This window comes from Meriones unguiculatus, chromosome 21 (assembly GCF_030254825.1).
Source record: "Meriones unguiculatus strain TT.TT164.6M chromosome 21, Bangor_MerUng_6.1, whole genome shotgun sequence".
NCBI lineage: Eukaryota > Metazoa > Chordata > Mammalia > Rodentia > Muridae > Meriones > Meriones unguiculatus.
The window spans coordinates 24,866,145-24,891,025 of NC_083368.1; the positions used below are offsets into that span (position 1 = coordinate 24,866,145).

At 36.5% G+C, this 24,881-nt stretch overlaps 1 protein-coding gene across 6 annotated transcripts in view; it reads right to left on the bottom strand.

Annotated features, from left to right (window-relative positions):
- The window catches only part of Pclo (piccolo presynaptic cytomatrix protein), a 321,060-nt gene that overhangs the window by 134,622 nt on the left and 161,557 nt on the right, over window positions 1-24,881 (bottom strand). For 5 of the 6 annotated variants that reach the window (XM_060373892.1, XM_060373894.1, XM_060373891.1 and 2 more), the window contains exon 6: window positions 22,654-24,671. In XM_060373892.1, the coding sequence (XP_060229875.1) occupies window positions 22,654-24,671 (2,018 nt within the window). The remainder of the gene's footprint in view (window positions 1-22,653; window positions 24,672-24,881) is intronic. The other variant, XM_060373895.1, reaches the window with a different exon arrangement.

Below are 24,881 nucleotides of genomic sequence, written 5' to 3' on the forward strand. Positions count from 1 at the left end.
TTAGATTTCCCTCAATCTGTCTTTATCCCTGCACATCTTGTAGGCAAGGTTAAATTTGGATTGAAGTTTTTGTGGGTCAGTTACTGTTCCCCTCCCTCCACTAAGAGTCCTGTCTAGTTAGAAGGAGTCTAAGCTAGTCAGCGCCATATCCTCCCTGGAGCCTCTACTGTCCTAGGTCTCCAGTTTGTCATAGAGATGCCTCATCCAAAGTTTCTTTTCTCTTGGTAGGCGCCCTGGCTCCTTTCTCCAACTCTCCTTAGGTCTGATCTCTGTCCTCATCTCTCGCTGGGTTCCCTCTCCTACCTTGTTCTCTCTTTTCAACCACTTCCACTGTCTATCCTATTTCCCCTTCTGGGTGAGATTTAATCATCTTCCTTTGGGTCCCCTTGCTACTTTTTACCCAAAGTTTGGGCCTGTGAATTGTACTATGTTTATTCTCTACTAGATGGTCACTACTTCCCGGAAGGGCTGCCTTACCAGGCCACAAGGTAAGAGGACATGCTTAGTCCTGATGCGACTTGATGAACTGGGGTTTGTGGGGGTGGGGGTAGAAGTAATGGGGGAAGAGGAAGGAGGTAGGACCAGGAGTAGAGAGAGGGGCCACCATCAGGATGTAAAGTGAATAAATAAATTTTTAAAATGTTGAACAACATTTTAAATGCGTGGCAGTGCATGCCTTTAATCCCAGCACTCAGAATGCAGAAGCAGGCAGATCTCTGTGAGTTCCAGAATAGCCTGGTCTACAAAGCCAGCACAGGACAGCCAGGGCTACACAGAGAAACCCTGTCTGGGAAAAAGAAAAACAAAACGAAACAAAAAGTTGAACAAGCTGAATTATGCAGCAGGTATTGCTTATAATCATACATTCCTAACAAAATTGTTTGATAATTTATATATATATGCACAAAAAACTCACTTTGAAAATACATTCAAAGAGTTGTTTTACCTAATTATAAAACACATTTCTATTCTAGATAATAATGGTGTAATACTAAAAGCAATGAGATAGAACAGTTTGATCTTGCTTCAAGCCCAATGTGGTGACATTTCCCTGTAGCTATTGTTAGGATTTTGGAGCCAAACCTGCTTCTGGGTTGCCTAGCAACTTATGATGTCATCATGTGTCTCAGGTGGCCACACCTGGAAGGCATGGTTACCTTGCCCCTTAAAGGGATCAGCAGGCCACATGGTCTCTCTCTTGGTCCTTTCTCGGTTTCTCTTGCTCCTGGCCTCTTTTCTCTTGGTCTCTTGGCCTTCTCCCCTTTCTTTATTGGACCACTCCCTTCTTTCTCTTTCCCTCTCTTTCTCTCTTCCCCCCACCATGTCCTCTCTCCCTATTTTCCCTCTCTTCATATCTACCTAATAAACCTCTTTCATATAGAAGATCTGTTGCATGTCTAATCATCATTATTTAATATGTCCCATAACATTACAGCCATAGCATTCGGAGGTGAAAGCACAAAAATCATGTGTTAAATAAAACCAACAACAAAAATCTTCAACATATAAAAATACCATACATCGGGAAATTTTTAGGAAATTGAGTGAAGAAATTACTTCGAGAGTTTAGCATGACTGGATCATTATATATTATACAGGTTATTTACATGTGTGCTTTTACATTTATGCTTCTTCTTCAGTTAAAATAAATACATGTACATAAAAACTACAGGGTCGAGGGGAAGGATTGCTATATAAAGTACTTTCTGTGAAAGCATGAGGGTGTGAATTTGATCTCCAAGAAACCACATAAAGAAGCAGACAATGGTTGGAAGTGCTTGTAACCTCAGATCTTTGGGAGCACCAGTGGGCACTTGGCTTTCTGGAAAACCATTCTAGCTGGGTGAGTGAGCTCCAGGTTCTGCAAGAAAGCTTGTCTCAAAAAAACAAAATAGGATGAAGGGCAACTGAGGAAGACACTCAACAATGACCTCTGGTCTACACATACACACAAGCATGCATGCATGAGAGTACATGCACAGACACACACAGACACCCACACACACACATGTGCATACATGCATACAGACACATACAGACACACCACACAAGTACACACACACATATACATATATATTATTGTACTACCACTTTTATAACTAGCTTTTCATATCAATATCCAACATATAATAATAAACCATCATTATATCACTTGAAAGACATGCCAATTTATTTCTCATTTTTATAAACATTGTAATAAATACTAATCATGATAATTAGACTGTATCTTTCCTTTGCAGGTTTTTAAGAGGAAAGATTTCTATGAAGTGCCCATTCTTATAAAAGACAGGAGTCATATAAAACAGTACAGCTCAACCAAAATTTCTGATAAACAACACATTTTGATAATATAAAGGCAGAATTTTCTAGAGAAAACATAATCCCTTTTATCTTGGTTGATGCAATTTTTGAGGGGATGAGATAGGAGATTATATGGAGTATTGGACCCAAAAATAAAGTTTTATTTTCAGTCTGGGAAAGTAAAATGTAACAGATATTACAAGTTTAGGGTCTGGACAAATGAATGGGTTTTAAGCAGGTAAGTATTTTCTATGTGGAGGGAAATCTAAGTTTTCAGGGCCATCTGGCTTCATTATCCGGCGGTATGCATCAGCACCCATGAGTGGTATCAGATCTAGTGATTCCTGATGCAAGCATGGAGAGGAAAACTAGAAAAATAATAAATGTATGGGAATGTATAAAACAAAACTTTGAAAACTGTATCTATATTAAAAACTCAAAACACCCATGTCACTCTCTCTCAGACAGTGAAGACAACCCTGATTATTACATCAGGGTCAAATTATCCAGGAGCATATAAAATACAGGGGCAAACCGTCATAGTCTCAGTCTTCAGTCACTATCTCTGGCTGGTGATATAGTCCACTGGATTGTAATCAGTGTGGTTTTGTCTAACAGAAAACCGTGACAGCCCAATTTAATTTCCTTCAGTGATAACACAGCTGTCAGAGCAGATGACACAAAGGCAATAGATATCTAGTAGTGCACCAGCAGGACATTTTATGTCTTTCCACAATGGTCACAAAACTAGTTTTTGCCATAAGATTGAAGAAGACCACCGATTGGGTCCACATACAGATCATGGCTATTCATGGTTACACACACACACACAGTATTTACTCATATATAATTGGCCAATATATTTCTTTTTTTTTCTGACTCAGGGTTTAACTATGTAGCCTTGGCTGTCTTGGACTTGCTTTGTAGACCAGGCTGGCCTACAAAGCTAGATCTCAAACTCATGGAGATCTGCTTGCCTATGCCTCCCAAAGTGCTGGGATTACAGGTGTGTACCACTGCACCCTGCTGCCATAACATCTCTTATCCTTGCTCCTAATCTATTGGAACCAAATGTTTCTCTGCACTGGGTTACTAGTTTTACTTTGGAGGATGTATATCTATCTACTAAATATTACTAAATATTTATCTACTAAATATTATATAAAATAATTATTGGTCATGTATTACCAATCAACTCCTGGAGACCAATCAGCCTTTAGCTATTACTCACAGATGTTAGGAAATGTTCTCAGGGAGAGATCATTGTTCCCTAAAGGCTAAATCGGTCTCCTGATATAAAGAAGGCTACTCTTTGTATGTCTCTCATGCTACTTTAGTCTGAGGGGGAAAACAAATATTTTATAAGGCAATATAAGATAAACAAAAAATTGTTCCTAGAATGATGCCTCGCAAAGACATGAGTGGGACAAACTATACGAGAAAAAAGGACAGTCTCTGTTACAGTAATGGTCAGATAAAATAAAGATAGGAATGTTCTAGATTATTTTGTCTCATTACCAATTTGCCCCATGATGCTTAAATCAGTTCCCTTCTTCTGATTATTGTTTCCAAGAGTGGACTGTGACAATGTAAAATCATCCACTTGGCTAGGCCTTTACATATATATATAATTTATTTATTTATTGCAATCTTTTCATTTTGTAACCTCACTGAAGCAACCTCACTTGTCTCCTCCCAGTTCCACCCACTCTCCCTCATCTGTCTCTATGTCCTTTCCCTATTCCCCTGATAGGGGAGGACCTTCTTCCCTTCTATCTGACCCTAGCTTATTAGGTCTCTTCAAGGCTGGCTGTATCATCTTCCTCTGTGGCCTGGCAAGGCTGCACCTCACAGGAGGAGATAATCAGAGAGCCTACCCCTGAGTTCATGTCAGAAACAGCCCCTGTATCCTTACTAGGAAACTCACTTGGAAACTGAGCAGCCTTTGAACAAGGGGGTCTATGTCCTCTCCATGCATGGTCCTTAGTTGCAGTATCAGTCTTTGCAGGGCCCCCTGGGCCCAGGTATTTTGGCTCTATTATTCTCCTTGTGGAGTTCCTGTCCCCTTCAGGTCTTTCTATCTCCCTCTTCTTCCATAAGGATTCCAATACTCTGCCCAGTTAAAATATTTTTAAAATTATGTGTATGTGTGAGGAATTCCTTGGATTGGAGTTACAAGCAGTTGTGAACCTCCTGATGAGAGTTCTAGGAATCAGTCTTTGGTCTTCTGGCAGAGCAGTATGTGCTCTTAACATTTGAACCATTTCTCAAGAGCCACCTGCTTCTACTAACATAGAAGGTTTTTAAGCAAGGGGTATAATGGTCAAAATACTGATATCCCAAGTGGCTAGCTAGACTTAGTTTAAGAAAGAGATGGCTCTTCTTTCCTGTAGGAATGGCCCTTCCTTGGATAGGCTTTTTTTTAAAGAAAGTCATTTCTTCCTCCTCGTCTTTCTCTTCTTCTTCACCTTGTTTTGGCTACCATGTTGGCTAATGAGGCCATCACCAAAGATTAGCCTGAAAGAAGGGCTGATAGGGGACTTCCAGGAACCAAATTTGTTAGATAGCCAAAATTTTTGTTCTTAATAAAATGCTTAGCATTTGTTATTTTGTTACAGCAGCATGATAACCTTATGCAATTCCCGGGAAACTTTCCACTACTGCATTAACTATGAAAAGGTTAGGTTGAAAAAACAAACAAACAAACAAAAAACAAACCTGCCAATCTGACTAGAAGACTTCATAGATTCTAGAATTCATTCTAGACTGGTATCCATTACCAAATCTAAAAGAATAATTAATTATGTAATTAAATACACATGGAAACCCTAATGTTGTACTTATTACTTTGCAAAATTAAAAACTAGAATTACTCAGCGAGATTGGTTGCATGGCTAAACCTAATTTTAAAATCAGAAAATCCTAGCCTTCAATAAAAAAATTTAGGAAAGAAAGAATTAGAATGAAAATCTATATGAAATCTAAGGGGAAAATTTTAATAAACCCTAAACACTCATATGCTGCTTATTATACTAAAGGTTGATATTGTAAAGATAATATGTGATTTGTACCCTTTAATGTTGGAAAATATACAGAACTTGAGAACAGAGAAAGATCATTTTGATGTCATTTCTCCCATTCTGTTTCTATTCTCCAAATTTGGGAACTCTATTCACTTTGAGTATGAGAATAGGCCTTTTTCTTCTTGTAACCTTACTAAAAATAATATATATATTATCCAAATATATATATATATATATATATTATCCAAATCTGACTTTTTCAGGTCAGTATACAAAAAGCCTTCATGCCTCTAAATCATTAATCAGAAAGAAAATAGAAATGTGAGAGGATTTTGCCTCCTTCAAATAAGTCTATAAAACATAAACTGACTTACCATGTTCATTTAGCTTTGAGAAGTTACAAAATGATGATGAAGTGGTAGAAAGCATACGGCAATGTATAGAAGAAAATACATACTGTTGTATCTAATTAAACCCAATGCAACAAAATTAACTCTGAAAAGCCAATGACAACATCAAGACTACTTTCCCGTCTCCACACCTATCCCTCTACAGCAAGAATTAGCAATTTTGAGACAAAACAGCGGTCAGTCAAGTGTAGAAACAATCAAGAGTCTGTCCTGCACGGTATGCCTTTGGTTAAGAGTTCATGCAAACTTTTATCCTCCTCTCTGTCCTCCATTCTCACAGGTTTAATGGAAAACAATGCTAAATCGTCTACTTATAGAAAAATGCTTTAAATACTCTTGAACTATCTCAAATCCATCATACATTGCAACAGGGTGCAGTATCTTGCATATATGAAATAAAGCTATCAAGTCTTTTCAATCTCAGTGCTCCAGACCATATGAGTAACTGTTTCCATAATCAAAATGCTAGAAAAACAGTACTAGGATGGTAGTAATATCTTTAAATTATGGTAAAAATCAGATTTTTAATAATAAAATCTTAAATGTGTACTACTGTCAGGGGAAATTTACTCTTTGTGAATGGAACTAAATTGTTCATAAGATACCTTAATTCTAAGAGTCTAGATGCAAAAATCAAAGTAAAATAATAAGAATTATAGTAATAATAATAATAATAAATACTGTGTGAGCTAATTTATAGTATCCTGGTAATAAAAGATTTAAAACAAACTAATATAGCACACTTAAAAGGAGTTATTTATGTTTCCAATAAACTGAAAATGCACTCAGTATTTCATTAGTCATCTTTAAGCTTTCCCTTAATGCACCTTTGTCCCAGTTTGTTTTGTTTTCTTGCTGAAAGTCATTGCTCTTGGGCTGAGCAGCCAAGCAGAAAACGAGTTTCTACCTCACTGGACAGAGTATTAGAGATGCCAGTCTGTGTGACATTTATTGCCTTATATTTTCTGGAAAGTCCCAAAGAGATTAATTTCTTCTTTTTCCAAATCTGTATAAAGTATTTTAGAAAGAGCTCTTAGAAGTTTTGCTAAGGTGATGCATTTATATATGTTTATGTTTCTATGTTTGCTTCTCTCCTTCCCTTCTCCCCTTCCATCCTGTTGATTCAGATGTCTTTATGACAATGAAGAAAACAATACATATGCTGTTTCAAAGGCTTTTTGTGAAGTTCAAAGGCCATAATGTTTCTTTTTTTTCTTCGTTGTTTTTTTTTTCCCCTCTCAACTGCTTTGTTCTATTATCACAGCCAAAAGCAGAGTTCCATGGAAACTCTGATATTCCAAAAACAGATTTCAGAATGGCATTTTACCTTAGTAGAATACATTAGTAAAATTTAGAATTCAGTAAATGCTTTAGTAGAAGGTAAAATCCTTCTGAAACTATCTCGATCAATGACAAAATCTTTAAGAAAAGGACAGAGTACACACTGCTGTTAAAGTGTCAGTTAAAAAAAAAACAACAAATGGTATGACATTGTTATCAGACATGCAATCCTCAAGACTAATTTTTTTACTATATAAAAAATAACAATTTGCCTTTCTATCAACATATTAGTTATCTATATACTGATAAGAGTGTTTACATTTTCTAGGGTAATCTTTGTACAAGCTCCTGATTTTAAATTGAAGGAAACTTTGCTTATCTAGTGACTTATCATTTCACAATTGGACAAGAACAGCTTTCTAGATGGCTTCCATACTTTAGGCCATCTCTGTGAGGAGAATTTATCAGTAAGTAAACACTTTTCATAATTCTCCAAATTTCTTTACTGGTAATTATATGTCAACAAAATTATTCTGCCATGATTTCTGGAACTATCACACACTCAATGTCTTGGTGTTTCTTCTATTTGCTGTGGTAAAATATGTGCACAAAAGCAAAGCTAAAGGAGACATAATTTATAATGACACAGAGTACACCAGTATACTCTATGACTGTGAGGCAGTCAAAGCAACAAGTGCTTAAATCATCCCTACAAGAATGCTTTGGGGCTAACTTGGGGTGATTCTAGACTAACTGTCAAGCTGATAATTAACAGTAACCACACAATCCCCCACCCATATGTTTAATTCTCTGTACTCACCATATTCTCTCAAATCTTGATAAAAAATGCTTTCCAATTCACCACTTGTTACGTAATTTACTGCTAGGAGAGGTCCTCCAAGATATGATATTTATAACTAGTCCCTTCAGACCCACATTTAAGAGGTAAAGATAAAGCTGGGATACAAAGTGAATAAATTGTAATAAAAATTGTATTAAAAACAAGAAAAAAGTAAAGATAATATTCATGGCTAAATATAAAACTTTAGCTCATATGATATAAATGCTAAAAAAGGGGTCAATCTAAACTTATGGATCAAAGATTTTTTTTTTAAAGTCAATTAAGATTGAGTCTTAGTCAACTAAAATTTGTTTGTTGTTTTTTCCCAAAAACAGGCCTTATATGAAAAGGCTAGTTATTTCAATAAGTATTCTATTATTACTCTCAGGATGGGCAGGATAAAAGTATATTGGTTTCAGTTAAAAAGATTTATCATTTAGCATATTATTGAATAATATATACAGGCTTTACATGTTGTTAAAGACGGTATTATCAATACAAATTACACGCTCATTACACTTCTTACCTTTACTCTAAATATATGATAAACAAGATAATATCTTTGATAAGCAAATTCTCTGCCAATAAGAACACACATCTTATAAGGTTAATTTAATCAGTAAATTTATATATATATATATATATATTAGTGATTTAAGATTTTTGTTGTATGGGTTTCTTTGTTTATTTGTTTGCTTCTTTTTATTTGTTTTGTTTTGTTTATATAGGCACACATGTAGCACTAACTCTATGTTTAGCCAATGGTGGCTTAGAACTCCTGATTGTCCTGACTCATTCTCTTAAGTCACCAAGCTCAGTGTGATTGAGGCCAATTTGGAAACTCTTAATGGAAAATTAGAAAAAAATTATGTAAATCACTTAAGAAACTCCTTAAAAGAAACAAAAGGAATATGAGTAAATTAAACTAATTAAAATAATTCAACAGAATTGACACACTAAACAGATTTTTACACATAAACAGGAGCAATATGACACATTGCCCAAGTATAACATCAGAAGACTTCAGAAGCACTATGGAAGAAGCGTAATGTCACAGCTTATGCATGCCACACAGTGTCAGTATCAGAAGGACACGGTTTCAGAGGCACCAATTTTCTCAGAATCTGCTCAGTTTGCAGAGAACAGTTATGTTATATCCAAAAGCAAAAGAGGACAAAACAAACAAACAACAAAACAACCTGAGGATGCAGTAACTTCTCAGCTTGCTATTAAGACAGCCTGGGTTGTGGTTTGGGGGTTATTGTTTTAAAAAAAGAGTATTACCCAAAGAGGCACACAGTAGATAAGATTCTGTGTTTTGTGAGCATAGTATAGGAAATTATTAAAGATATAAAATATCTAGAACAAACTGACACATTCTTTATATATTGATATCAGTTAACTGGGAAGAATGCATTGTTTTAAGAGTAATAACTAGAGATTAATACCAAAACTATATCAAAGCTTACTGTGCATTCAGTGTTATTAATATCTCAGTATATAATATCTAATTGAATCTACATCAGAACATAAGTAGTTAGGGAGTATATTTAACTGTATGTTTCACATATTTGTAACTTCAGTGGTTTATACAATTAGGTCCATATTATACTAATAACAAATAAGAGATGATCCTTAGTCTATGTTTGTTTAACACTGTTGCTCAAGTACAATGTGATTTATGCAAAGTTCATATTTTAAAAGAAGGTAATTTACAGCACAAATGAAAACAATAGGATATATGATAAATAATATTAATGTATTAAAACAATGTTTTCACATATGATACTTTAAAATAAATTCTATACTTAGTAGTTAAGAAAAGGTCAATCCTAACTACTAAGGGAAAGTATTGAAAAATGATCATTAATGTCTTTTAATTCCAATTTTCTTCGTATATTTTTCTTTGTGATATATATGTATATATATATATATGTATATATATATATATCTTTTAAGATTTTCATTTTATTCTCAAAGCATAATGTATATCCCCTAAATTGAAGACGGTGGGTTCAAAAAAATTACTCTTAATGAATATATTAGACTCATAATGGTCTAAAATAAAGTGGATAAATATTCGGGATAAAAGAATTATAATTATCATTCCATCCAACTGTCTGATAAGTATATGCTAAATCTTTACTTTTTGTCGTATTCTGTGATTATGTAAAGATGAATGGCTCTGGTTTCTTGAAGATTATGCAGCTTAAAAAAGAATAGAAATGTTTCACTATAGACTATAATTAACCCAACCCATTTTAGAAAGAAAGCTTATACTTTGTTCTCAGGCAGAGTAAAATAAAGATTTTATATCACAAATTGATTGATATACATATTGAAATTGAGAGGCAACTTGTGCAGTAGTTTGAAACATTCAGAGAAAATCCAAGGTCTATAAAGGAAAGGGTGCTTGGCAGCAAAATTCATGGACAAAGGCATGAGCATATGGATACACACGTGTACTGATCACAGAATGTTCATGCATGTGTAGAAAGGTGAGAGGTAAGTAGACGAAGTTAAGATTGAATCATGCAAACAAGAACTGTTGACGATTCTATCTCCAGAAATGATATTTTAATATGCAGTTATCAGAGAATATCTTTGAAAAAATCACTATTATGACTAGTATATTCATCTAACAAACATATTGATTGATACAGAATTTCTATCGCAGTGATGTGACAAAATCATCAACATCGTCACTATCATCTACAGCACAACAACAAAACTGTCAGTTCACTGCAAAAGCAGAAACTAATGCTGAAATGGCCAAAGTTTAGTGCATAGACTGGTTTTTGTGGTATATAATTTCTTTCCTAACTTTAGTATGCCCAACATAGAATCTTTCCTAAAACTAGTTATTGGGCTATGTACATTCTACTTCACCTAAACTTTAAGAATATTTCACAAATATTTTGGTTTCTTTTACCATTTCATTGATGGACTTTCAACATAATGGTTTTTTAAATGTTTTCATTTATATAATTCTTAGAGTGTGTTCTTTGAACAGACAGACATTCTTATGGTAGAACAGATGTCAAAACCAGAAACCATATGGATCTTTTAGTTATGACACAGTAGAAATAAAAGGAGGTTTAACTAAAATCTAAGGGATGAATATTAAAGCATTCTATATTGAAAAAAAATTAGAAATATTGTTGCCAATGTTGAAATAATATCATAGAAAATGAGCCCATCCCAATAGTGCTGGGGTGTAGGCATTGGCCAATCACTTTTCTCAGTTCCTGAAGAACTAGCTATTTTTAACACTTCCAGTTTTTATGATATTTCTTACATTTTTATATATTATATTAAAATTAATTGGTTATACAAATGTCTATTACTTCTATGCATGGGCAGGAACTGACAGGCTGGTAAGAATGTTGTTCAGTAGACTAGATAGAGTTGAGGAGTACAAAGAAGGACATTGGGATGTCATGTGATAGGCCTTGAAATTCAGGGAGTCTCCTGATATTCATATTGCTTACTTAAAAGTTCAATATAACCACAGTGGACAATACTGAAGCAGACTTACTGGAGTCATATCACTTACATATGGAAAGCATTCTACTTAAAGTGCAGAATGATGGAAATGGAGATAAGATTATTAAAAGTGCCATAATTCTTCATATGGCCCAGGAGCAAAGGATGATATGCCTTGAAAAGAGTGGTAGTAGGTGTTTAGGTGTAGCACATATATGTGATATTAAGAATTTCAGGTTATATCTTACTATGTTACTTACACTGACTTATTTCAACTTGTAATACTCTTTTAGGGAAAATTCTATTATCTCTACTGTATACATGAGAAAAATCAGACAAGAAAGGTTCATCAACTTCCTCACATTTCCAGTGCTTGAATATAACTATATTTGAATCAAGTTATAAATGAGGTTTTTTTTTTTTTTTTTTTTTTAATCACGTTTGAAATGAGTTATAAAGTAAAGCAGCCTAAAGTTATGGTCTTAGGTAGGTATCTATTGCCTTACAACAATTCACCTCAAAATAAAGTGGCTTAATGAAACACTCTATAATATCATTTCCCTCAGGGTAGATTTTGAGACAATAGGGGGAACGCTTAGCTAAGGGGTACAGAGTCAGCTGAGCTGATATGCAGGGCATTTCAATGAACTATGGGCAACCCCAAACAACAAAAGTGAGCAAATGCTTGAGAATCACTGAGAAAGTGTGTTTACATATGAGAGGTACACATGAATTCTGAAGTAGATAAACTGCATGTAATTTAGAGTCAGAAAACAATTGTAAGAATGGAAGGACAATATGGATGGACAGTAGTGATCACTGGTGGTGAAAGTTAATAGAACAAAGGGACAGAATCTTTCGTGTTAGATTATCCTCACAAATGCAGAATTCATCAAGCAAGACTTGACTGTGAGATGGCAATTTTCTAATAAGGATGGCAATTTTCTAATAAGGTTTGTGACGCAGAGCGAACATGAATATTGATGAAGCCAACTGAATTTCTGTGTTAATGTAAGGGTGTTTTGGAAAGCAAGACAAGCACATGCTTGTTTTTGATGGTGTGTCATATATTTTGACCTTATTTTTAATTTTTTATGGTATATAATTTGTCCATCTTGTTTCCCTCCCCCAACTCCTCTCAGTTATACCCCCTCTGTCAAACCAACTTCAGGTACTTATGAACAAACACACAAAATAAGACCCCGTTAATTAAAAGAACATCATCAAAAGCACATTAAAACATCATGTCTTTTTGTGTTGACCCACTCACTACCCGTAAGCATAAGCTTGCCCTGCAGTGTGGTTGATATACCCAGTATCACTCCATTAGAGACATTTTCTTTCCCAGCAGATATCAATTACAAAAAGGATTTTGTTCCAGAAAAAAAAATCTTTCCTATATTTATATTTTAAGATGAACTTTGGAGTAATTTATTATATAGAAATAAATATAAACACATAATATATTCACTATATTTCTAGATATATAGCTAACCTTATCAACTTTCTTGATGTATGCCTAAAGTTTACCTTGCCAATAATCTGTTCTTGTGTTACTTTGACAAGCAGCCATCTATTTTGACAAGTAGAAGTTTCCACCTTTGGAGACTCCAGACAGCTGTTTACTTTTTAAGGTTATCATTGGTGGCAAACCATGAGTCAAGACACAGAAGTGATTCCCTGAAGATCAACTGATGAGCTCTCCAGTTCACTCTACCAGTCTCCCTCTCTGACAGGTGAGACTGAGCCAGGTCTTGAGGGACTTCTCCAAAAGAAGGGTCATGCCTTGGGCACAGGGCCATTGCTGAAGACACTGTACACTTAGGGCACAGGATTCAGATCACTTAAACAAACTAGATTTGACCTGAAAACCTCTTTCTTGCAGTCTACTTTCCACTGTTCTAGAAAACTTAATGAAGCTGCCAAGAAAATGAAAGCAATTAAACAGTCCTACTGAGCTGCAATACCTATGAACCACAACTATTAGCATGGCAATGATGACATAATAAATACCACTCACATGCTGACAGACATCAAGAGCTGTCAAACTGGATTTAAGATGTACTTAACTGGAGGAAAATCCTACAAGGTACTGGAAACTTAGCTTCTTGGGGCTAGAGATGTCAGAGATCTTAGAAAAATATCTAGTACCACACCTTTGTAAACAGACATGTTTCCTTACTACATTCTAAAACTCATCCTTACCCACAGATAAGTGTAGCTACACCTCTCATTAAAGAAGCTTCTCTTGAGAGAAAATGGAGATCACCACAGAAAACCATAGAGGACACAAATCACAGATTAACAGATGGTGTAGAGTCCATCCCCAACAAACATATGACATGTCTAAATGACAGCTCCTGCATCTACAACTTTTGGAACATCAGGGAAGAAGGGAAGGGAAGATTATAGGAGCCAGAATAGCAAAGAATCAGTGTGAGACAGTCTCAGGACAGGTTTAGGTCAGGTTCAGTGAAACAATCTCTCTGAGAAATAGTTACATAAACAAGAACAAAACAGTGGCAGTATTGTTGGACATGTTAATAGAAAAGGGAGAACATTTTACAGGTCTCACTCCTAGGCAACTAGTGAGTGCTGAGCTAAGGAAAACAAGCTTCTCCCAGGGATGAGGCCCCTTATTGGGATTCCAATGTGGAGTGGTCAGCTTTGAAATCATATACACATAAACAACAAAAATAGAGTCAACAAGTGGTATTTATAGATGCTTATGCATACACACAACAACATATATATATAAAACCATGTTTATAACATATATTAAAAGGCTATACACATGTGTATATACAAAGAAAGGATATCAACTTGAAGTGGGAGTATAGAAGGGTTTGAGGTTTGAGGGAGAGTGGCTGAGAGGAGGTGAAGAAGAAAAAGGCAGGCATTGGAGTGATATAATATTATTTCAGTTCAAAACATATTTAAATAATAATACACAATTCTTATGTATTCCTTGAGCAAATGACTGTTCTTTAAAAAGATGAAGATTGTGTCCAAATGTTTACATTCCAAGAAACTACAGCAACAGTGAATCATGACTCCTATACCTGCAGTCAAGATTTGAGTAGTCATTAAACTAATTTTCACAGGCTATTTACCTAAATCAAATACTAGCCAAATAATATCAAGGTAATATTTATTCATCACCATCATCATCATCATCATCATCGTCATCATCATCATATTAAATTTAAACTTGGAAAAATTTAGTAGCTTTTCCAAAACATATATAGCCAAGAAAAGACATAGTAAGAACTATAATTCCAAACTGGTATTAGTAAGGCTACTTTTTAGCCTCTAAGATATAGCTGTCATTTTCATTAAGAAGCAGTTTGAGTGAATTAACAGAGAAGCAGAAAGACACACATGGTATATACTCACTCACAAATGGATATTAGCCACATAATATAGGATAAACATACTAAAATCTATACTCCTAAAGAAGTTAAACAACAAGGAAGACCCTAGGGAAGATGCTCAATCCTCATTCAGGAGGACAAATGTGACAGACATTGGAAGCAGGAGAAGACAGTTAACAGGGCAGGAACCTACCACAAAGGGCCTCTGAAAGGCACTTCTAATGAAGGTACGAAAGCAGAGGATGAGACTCATAGCCAAATTTTGAGCAGAGTTCAGGGAATCTTATGAAAGAAGGGGGAGATAGAAAGACCTGGAGGGACAGGAGCTCCAAAAGGAGACCAACAGAGCCATAAAACTGAGCCCTGGGGGACCTGAAGAGAAGGATACACCAACAAAGGACAGTGCATGGCGAGGACCTAAAACCCTGGCTCAGATGTAGCCCATAGAGTCAGTTTCCAAGTGGGGTCCCTAGTAAGGGAAGTAGGTACTTTCTCTGGCATTAACTCAGTGACTTAATCCCAGCAAATATGTGAACAACATAAAGATTGAAGAAAGATCAGACCTAGAAAAGATGATGTTTGTAGTATTTACAATCATATCTTTAATATGTGAGTAAATTTTGTTAGATAGTATCAGTATAAAAATTAAAGGGTTCCAAAATTTAAAAAATAGCTATCAAAACAGCAATCAGTGAAGGAACATATAGCCTTGTAACATTCAGCTCAATGAATTGCATCAACTTGTGTAAAGGATCTTGGGTTAATATAAACAAAAATCCGGGGAAAGGTACAGGCAGTTTTAAAACTTTGGTTTTCTATGGTCATGGAGAGGTGGTAACATGTTCAACAATAGCCTTTTAAGTGAAAAAATATTATGCATTATTGAGGAAAGATTAACGTTTCATTTTTCTCGAAATACATCATCTTTTTGATGGAGAAATCATTAAAGATTTGCTGTTCTTCAAGAAATGAATCTTTGAATTCAGATCTTCTTAGCCTGAGGCAAACACTTAGAATTTACACTGCTTTCTTGAAGTGGCTAATGTCACCTTCTCTCCTGACATGCTGAATTAACATTCCCTTCTGAAGTTATGGATTACCTGGGTTAGTGATGCAAATCGGTCTCATTAGGGAAGAGAAAGGACACAGGGAACACAGTTTGTTTCCTCTAAATTCTAAAACCCTCATGGAGATCCGCTGGAAATAGGAGAGGCAGACATGCAGGGATCCGCCGCCAAGGGGAAAGGAGTCTGAGAGGCAGTGCCAAAGAATGTGTAGACAAACATTGTGTCATTTGGCCTGTGCTGCAGGGCGGATGGGTCTCCCACAGTAGAGGGACCCTGATAAGTCCTGCCCCTAGTACAAGAGCCCTCAGTCCAGCAGTCCATGCTTCTCTCCAGACTGCACTTTGAGAAGGTTCTTCTGGGAAAAGGACGAGGATGATGCAACAACGGTTGGCTACAGAATCACCCAAAAAGGAAGAATCAGGTTTACCCCAGTGGTCCAGCCAGTTTCTACAGAAGAGCCCACTGCCTACTAAAAGAGGTGCCACCAGTAGCTACCTGGATCCATGGCTGAAGGAGAAGGAGTTTGAGAGCCAGTGACAGACTCCTTCATCCCAGGCCATGCTTGATACATTAAATTACTGTTGTCCCCAGTTGACTGGATTACATTTACTTACTTGGAAAGGTAAAGGCAAAATGTCAGCTCTCAGTTGTAGGCCTAGAAGGAGAAAATGGCTACTGTGGGACAACCTAAGAAGAGGGCTGGCTGCCATGGCCAGCTCCATGGGCCCTGCTACTCCTTTTGGCTAGGTTGGTAGTCTTACCTCCCTGCTGGGCATGTTCCTGTTCCTGGTGTTCATGGAAGTAGGACCCTTTCAATCTCTGGGCTCTCTTTTAGAATTAAGTTCTTAAAGTATATTTTGTTCTAAATAAACTTCATTTGATAAAAATAGATAGATAGATAGATAGATAGATAGATAGATAGATAGATAGATATAAAATTCTCATGGACCCAATGTTTCAGACACTCCACAAATACATTAAAAAAAGAAAAAGAAAAAATAAGTAAAAACTAGATTGAAGTAAATTCTCAAAAAGTTCAATCTTGTACATCCAGGAGGTAGAAAAACAAAAAAGGATAAAACAGAATGAGATACTATATAACACTGAACTATACAATAATGTGTACATTGCTTTATATATATATATATTATATATACTATATACATACATAGAATGTATACATTATTTAGCAAGTGAGTGAATATTGTTTATTTATTTCAGACTTAACTTTTGTTTTTTGTTTTAGTGGTAGTTAAAAATTTGTGACACCCTCTAAACTGGAAAAAAAATAGAGTTTGTTTTTTTTGTCAATCATTTTTCTGTGCATTATATAAAGCTGTGAACTCAGCAAGTAAAATCCTTACACATGAATAAAATCTAACCTTATATTCTCCTAGATATCATTTTATATGAATTATGAATATTCTCTGGATAATAATGCTATTATTTCATATTGATACATATATTCTACTATATAATAAGGATAATATTTCATATACATTATGTATAAATTTAGAGGCAGAGGTGAGACTTAATCTCATAAGTGTTGTATATAAGCAAGTTTGGCAGGCTGGTCTTTGCTGAATATCTGAGCAAAAACTCATCAAGTAAGAGTGAGATATACTAAGACCTGATAGAAATCCAGAAGTAGACCCTGGGTTAGAATAATGAGGATGATACTGGTACATCCAAATCACAGCAGGCTAGTGGTTGGAGCAGAGCAAGGAGTGGAAAATATTCAGGAGGTAACAGATGACATTGTGAGATAGGCAGGATATGTTATAAAGGGCCTTCTTAAGAAATGTAAATCAAACTACTTGGAGATTTCATCTTAAACCAGTCAGAATGGCAAAGATCAATAAAACAAATGACAGCTCCTGCTGGTGAGGACGTAGGGTAAGGGAAATACTCATCGGAAATCAGTGTGGCAGATCCTCAGGAAGCTGGGAGTAGATTTACCTCAAGATCCAGCTATAACAGTCTTGGTCATATACCCAAAAGACTCGATCTATATCCTACTACAGAGACACTTGCTCATTCATGCTCATTGCTTCTCTGTTAATAATATCCAGAAACTGGAAACAGCCTAGATGCCCACCAATACATGAATGGAAAATGAAGATGTGGTAGATTTGAACATTAGAATATTATCCAGTTATTTTTAAAAAAATGAAATCATAAAATTCACAAGTAATGGATGGAACAAGAACAAATCATCCCGAGTGAAGTAAACCAGATCTCAAAAGACAAATATATTTTCTTATAGGTGAATGTTAGCTTTTAGGCTTTCAATGGATATACAACTACACAATCCATATAACAACAGAGGCTATGCAAAGAGTAAAGACTGGGGGGGGAGGTTCACCCAAGGAAGGGGATATAGAATATATATTTATGAAAGATGGGGGTGTACTAGAATAGCAGTATTAAATGGAGATGGGAAGGGAAGATAACGGTTAGGGAGTATGGTAGTTTTAATGACAATAGCACCATAGGCTCCTATATTTAAATGCTTGTCCCCAGTTGGTGGAACTGTTTGGGAAGTGTTGGGAGGTGTGGTCTTGTTGGAATGGGTCTGAGGTTGTTGGAGGAGGTATGTTACCGGGGGTAGACTTTTATCCTTCAAAGCTCATGTCAGTGCCAGTATCTCTTTCTCTCTGCTTGCTGCCCTTAGCTCTGTCTCTACTACAGTTCCATGCATGTCTGCTTCATGTTATAACAATCATGGACTAATCCTCTAAAACTGCAATTAAATGTTTTTGTTTTTGTTTTTTCTAAAGGTTGCCTTGGCGATGATGTCTCTTCACAGTGATAGAAAAACAACTAAGACAGGAAGGGTGTATGAAGAAGAGAAACTAACACTGAGGACCATTTTTGAGGGGTCTATGGAAATCTACATGCAGTAGAAGCTTCTTAAAATATTAACATAAAATCTAAATGGAGTCACCAAATGAGGAGGGAGACACAGCTGAAACTAGACTTCTTTTGTCACCAACCTAAATCTCCAGTGTAAGTAGATTTCATTAAGTTGGCCAGAGGAGAGACACTGAAACCCCCAAACTACTCAGGCTATTGCCAAGGCTATTGCTTGCTCTCGGCAAAGCCGTATTGATGAAAACAATACTTATATATCTCATCGAACATAGAGAAATCAATGTGGTTTCTATCCAGGGCTTTCTTCACCCCTACAGACAAGTGTTCATAGTACTAGAAGGTGCTTTGTACACATTCAGAGGAGAAAGGTTACTACCAGCCCAGCTACAAATCCTGAGGTCTACAATGATGACCTGCCTGCATGATTTACTGCATGATGCACAAATATTATGGGAGTAACCATCTGATTGGATTTAAGGTCCACTCTATGAGATGAAACCATGCCTGACATTGCTTAGATAGCCAAGAACCTAAAATTAGATAGGCCATGGACCTAGGGGCACACCAAATGCTATTGTTTTGCTAAGGGAACACAACAATTAAATGACTCCTAACAACATTCTCCTATACCTATAGGTCTATGTTTCATTCAGTCACCATTAGAGAAATTTCTTTCTGCAATAGATGGATACTAATACAGAGGCATAATACTGGACAACGTGTAGATAGTGAGAGACTTTGAAAAAGTCAGTCCTAAATGATATATCTCTATCAAATATACCTTCTCGAGGCACAGGGAACTCTGCAGAAGAGGAGGTAGCAATATTGTAAGAGCCAGAGGAGATGGAAGACATCAAGGGAATAGTGTCTTCCAGACAAAACAGGATTCATGCACATAGGAACTTGCAGAGACTGAGGCAATATATATATACAGAGCCTGCTCAGATCTAAGACAAACAAGGTCACAATACTGAGAGGAGAAGTGGACTGAGCTCCCATCCTTAATGAAGACGCTATCTCCAATTGACAACTGATTGCAAAGGAACAATTAATGTTCTCCAATGGAGCCTCCCTGGGTATACCATACTTAAGGGTCTCAGGGTCCATGCCTAATGGTAGAGAGACAACATAAAAACAACTCAATGGTATTTTTGGAGAATATTTTTGTATTTCATACTTTTCTGCTTTGGCATTTTGTACCTTAGTCTTTCGCTTGTATATTACATTTTCTGATTTTGTGTTTTTATGGATTTTATTTTCTTTGTGTGTGTGTGTGTGTGTGTGTGTGTGTGTGTGTGTGTGTGAGTGCATTTCTCAGGATTTTACCTTTTCTTTTTATTTTATTCTCTTTTAACTGCTTTTTTCTAAAAAAGAGAGTTAGAAGGCACGGAGTTGGATGGGTGCAGATATGAAGATCTGAGAGGAGATGAGAGAGGAGAAAACAGTCAGAATAATATATTTCATGAAGAATACTTTCATTAAGAAAGTATTTATTGAACTCAGTAAGATTCTAGTAGTGAGTTTAAATTGTGAAGTAAGTGATATATATGCTTACATAGAATTTAATCAAAAACTACTCTGCTTGTTCCTTGGAGAACTGATTACAGGAAAGGGAAGAACAAGGAGTCTAGAGGTGAAATCGTGATGAGTTTGATCTAACTTCCATGGACAAAGGAAATAAACATTGATTTTCTAATTTAGTTCATTATGTTCCTTGTAATTAACCTCTCAGTCACCACTCAGTTGTTATTAAATATAAATAAATATAATTATTAAATATAACATAAAAGTATAATAAAAATAAAATGCCTGCTCTTAGCTGTATATCTATCAGTCTGAGTATGTGAATAACTTTTGTTTGTTATTTGGAATAACCTTCATCTTTCTCTTCAAGACCTTAGCCTTCATGTTCCAGAATGTTTTCTCTGAACCACTCCTCTCCTGAGCTACTGGGGGAAGATGTTAATCTGGACTTTTATATACTATAACATTTACCTTGTGTTAGATGGGTCCTACCAATATCTTAATGTCTAGTAAATGGCAATTTTTTTCCTCATTTTAGTGGTCTGTGAAAATTTACAGCCTGCAAATTACTGAGCTAGACTAGTTAAATGTACTATTTAAACATTGACTATGAATGTTACTTATGGAGGTTATTTTTAACCATCATTAACATTAAGAAACTGACATTTTAAAATAGATTCAGAGAACGTCTAAACATTTGTATCTAAACAAGTCATAAGATGCATGCCATACTCAAATTAGTTACAATGTTTCTAATGTGCTATTTTTTCTTATATAGTCAATGAACCACGTTGTATTTGTATTATGCATGCAATAGCACAATAAATTTAAGTCTGTATGCAATTATCCCATATCTTAGTGTGTGTTAAAGTTGGCCATCTAGAAGAAGTTGAAATTATGCTCCAAGGCTCAGTAACCTAAAGATATTTCAAAGTTAGTTATTATTGTTAATATTACTTAGTATACTCATGGAGCCCGTTGTTTCCTTCCCTGTACATTTACAAAGCCAAAGAGAACAATGTGAGGAAAATACTAAAAACTTCAATCTCAGTCATAACTGATCAAAAGGTTTAAAGGTTAGAACACTACTTTAAAAACTCAAAACATACTGTTTTCCCATTTCATTATTTATGTGAATTTATAGGCCATAGTTATAAAAATAAATATATGCTATAATTACTTAAATAACTTTTCCAACCAAGTTAATAGGTTCCGGAAGCAAAGCCATCATGAATTAACCAAAAATTGAGTGGAATCTCAATATGTGACTCTCTGACTATGATTTTGTTTTTTTGTACTGACATAAGGATAGTTTTACTTGTTCAAAATACTCCTTAAGAAGGAAATACAGAAGATAATTAAAGTCTATCACAAGCATAGGAAATTTACATGTGAAATTTTAATTAACATGATTCATTATTACAGATGATTATAGACATTATCTATATAACTATAAACAGACTTATTACATTATATAAATTTTATTTTATTTTATAAACTATGGCCACTGTTTAACACCTAGGGATCTGTGGAAATAGCAATATCTCAGATTATTTGTATTTAGAAGCTGGAGTTTGAAGGTCCCGAAGTGAAAACTACTGCACTAGGGAAAACATTAATTAAAACCAAAACCAAAACAAAAACAAAAAACCCTCAAAACTTATTTCATACTTAAACCATATATAATTTATTTTATTAACTACAATATGCCTGCTATTATGGTTAATTAATATTTCTAATTCAAATTTATGGAGACCTTTATATACCTAGAATACCTATCTATTTCTTCTCATAGGCAAAGCTGCCTCATAAAATAATCCCTTCTATTCAGAGAAACGTAAAAGTTAGTTATACTTCTTAAACACTACCAGTGAGACTGACTTGAGGTTAGCTTAAGGAAATCGCCACAAACAAAATATGCATGGATGAACTGGAGCTGGTGTATCACACTGCCCCCTTCCCACATCTTGGTCAGTGAGTTTATGCTGTGCTTTTGTGGTAAATATTCTATCTGGAAGAAGAGACTGAGTACATACATTTGACCAACACTCCAATAATGAGTTTTAGCACCCTGATCTAAATGTACCCTCTTCTTTCATCCTTTGCCTTGTTTGTTTATATTTAGTGTTTATCCCATCAAGTGGGGGCAGGAATGCTAGTTACATACACTGAAAGCAGTCTACAACTCACAAATTTTCAGATAAGAACAGAACTTCAGTCTCAAACTTCATAAAACAACCAACTTTGTTCGGTTTGTCTTACATAACAGCTTTTTCCTTCCCTACTTTTAAGTGAATATGGTCTTTCTGCCCCTCCCCCAGTCAGGTTCCCTCCTCACGTATGTGAAATATGTGCTCCCTCAACTTTAGTATTTCACTTTCTACATGCTACTTTTGTTACCTTCTAAATCTGCAAACACATGATTAACATCAACTCATCCATTGTCTTCTAGCTGAATAGAATCCCTCTTACCGTGAAGCCCTCGGAATACTGAAAAGGAGCCCTGGAACTCTCGTCTGCTGTTGGACTCAGAGGCTTGGGGTCAGACATAGAACGCTGCATCATCTTGGCTGTCTTAGGACTTGCTGGGGGAACTTTAGCCATATCTGGATGGAGTACATTCTGTGGACTTATGTCATCAGTGAGGGGTTTTTCATAAGGTACAAAGGCTGGTTCTAAGGCGTTGCCTGGGGAAAGTGGTGAGATGGGAGAGTAAAGGACTTTTGGAGATTTGGGTGGGGAAGGAGCCAGCTGGACTGTGGTGTCTGCCCGAAGGTGAGATGATGAATAACCAATCTCTAAAGGTGTTGGGCGTTTCTTGTCTTTGGGTGGAGATGTGGCACCCAGATATGGAGGACTCTGTGTGTCTGAATCTGTTTCTGTTTGACATCCTAAACTGCCCCCTTTGTAAGTCTTTTCAGGTGCTGAAATGTGCTTAATTATTTCTACCTTGGCATCCACCCGTGCTCGTATGGAAGGTGTTCTTATGGTTCCCACTGGTTCAGTTTGCACAGATATCTCTGCGACTGTCTGAACTGCTACACTGGAGACTTTGGAAAGGGGTTTGGTCTTGTCACCCTCTGTCGTGTTATCGCCATATTTTCCCGAACGCACTTTTCTCCTTGACCTGGAAGGCATATCCCATTCATCTTGATCTTCATCATCAGTTTGGACACTGGTATCAACACTTTTTTTAGTTCTTCTCCTCCTACTTGCATAACTCCGATCAGCAGTTTCTTCATCATCAGTTTGTACACCACTGTCCACTATCTTTTTTAAATTCCGTGGATCATCGGCCATGTTTTCCCCCATCTCATCATACTGTCCCCGAACTTTAGCTCCGGAACTTCTTTTTTTGGGTTGTTTCTCCTCTTTTACCACAACATCGGTCAGAGGTATCTCTGAAACAGTGCTCAGGATGCCAGGCGGAGCAATGTACTGCGTCACACCGTCAGACTGAACAGTGTACCATCCTTGGCTCTGTGGTATTTCAATGGCTACCACAGTAGATGCTGTAGTGGTGGCATCTTCAGTGGCCCAAAACTGACTGCCCTCTGGAGTGGCATACTGACCCTCCAAAATTGCCTGCTCAGTAGTGGTTTGTGGGGAAGCAGTTCCAGAGGGGTCATAGTTATACTGGTAGATTTGGCGAAGTTTTTGCTCCTCAAGCTGCTGGTGTAGCTGTTGTTGCAGCTGTTGGATCTGCTCAAGCTGTAACTGTTGCTGAGCTAGCGTCTCCTGCCTCATCATGAACTGGGCCTGCCGCTCTTCTTCCTGCTGATAGAGAAGATGCTGCTTCATAGATTGCAGCTCCTCCAGCTTCTTCTGAACCATGATCTTTTCTTGTTCTCGGAACCTCTGAATCTCCTGACGTTCCCACTCCAGTTCCTCAGCAAAGCGTTGCTGCTTGATTTTCTCTAGTTCCAGGAGCTCTCGCTCCAAGTCAAGTTGCTGCTGTTGCTTGTCTTCATCAGGGACAATTAAAAGAGTGCTTTCCTCTCCGACCACCTCAGAGAACACTTCAGATGCTGTGGTTAAAGTCGGAACAGAGTCTATTGTCTCAGCAGGAAGAGTTTCCATAGTAATAGTTTGCAGACTAGCATTGATGTCAATACTTGTTACTGAAATGTCTGTTTCTGATGCACCTGTTGTTATGAAATATGATCGAGGCATTGGCTGGCTTTGATGCAGGGCTGATAAAGAAGTCACTGCATCTGTTGTGTGAATACCTGATAAATCCCTGACTGTGGTACTGAAAATGGAGCCAGGTTGAGTGGTGATAGCAAATGTGGAAGGGATTGGAGTTGCTACTGAAGAATAGACAACACCATTAGATGACCTCAAAACACTTCCCACACCATACTGGGGTCCTGGAGGTGGAGTCATTCTTGCTGTGGAATACTGCGGGGTACTAATCCCAACTCCTGAAATGACTTGGCGTGTTTCTGGGTATGGACCTGTAGTCTTGCTTGAATAATCCATTACCTCACCTGAAATACAGGGTAGAGTTATAGTCCAGTTCTCAGAATGAATGATGCTGTTTGGGTCTGAAAGCCCTTTTATCTTGATGAGCGCAATGAATGGAACTGCATGCAAATCCACAGGTTAACCTAATTAGATGCGGAAGAAAAGCAATATTGAACATGCAGGCTCATGCAGGCAACGACAACACTAAGAACCATGAAGAAACAAAAATGCAC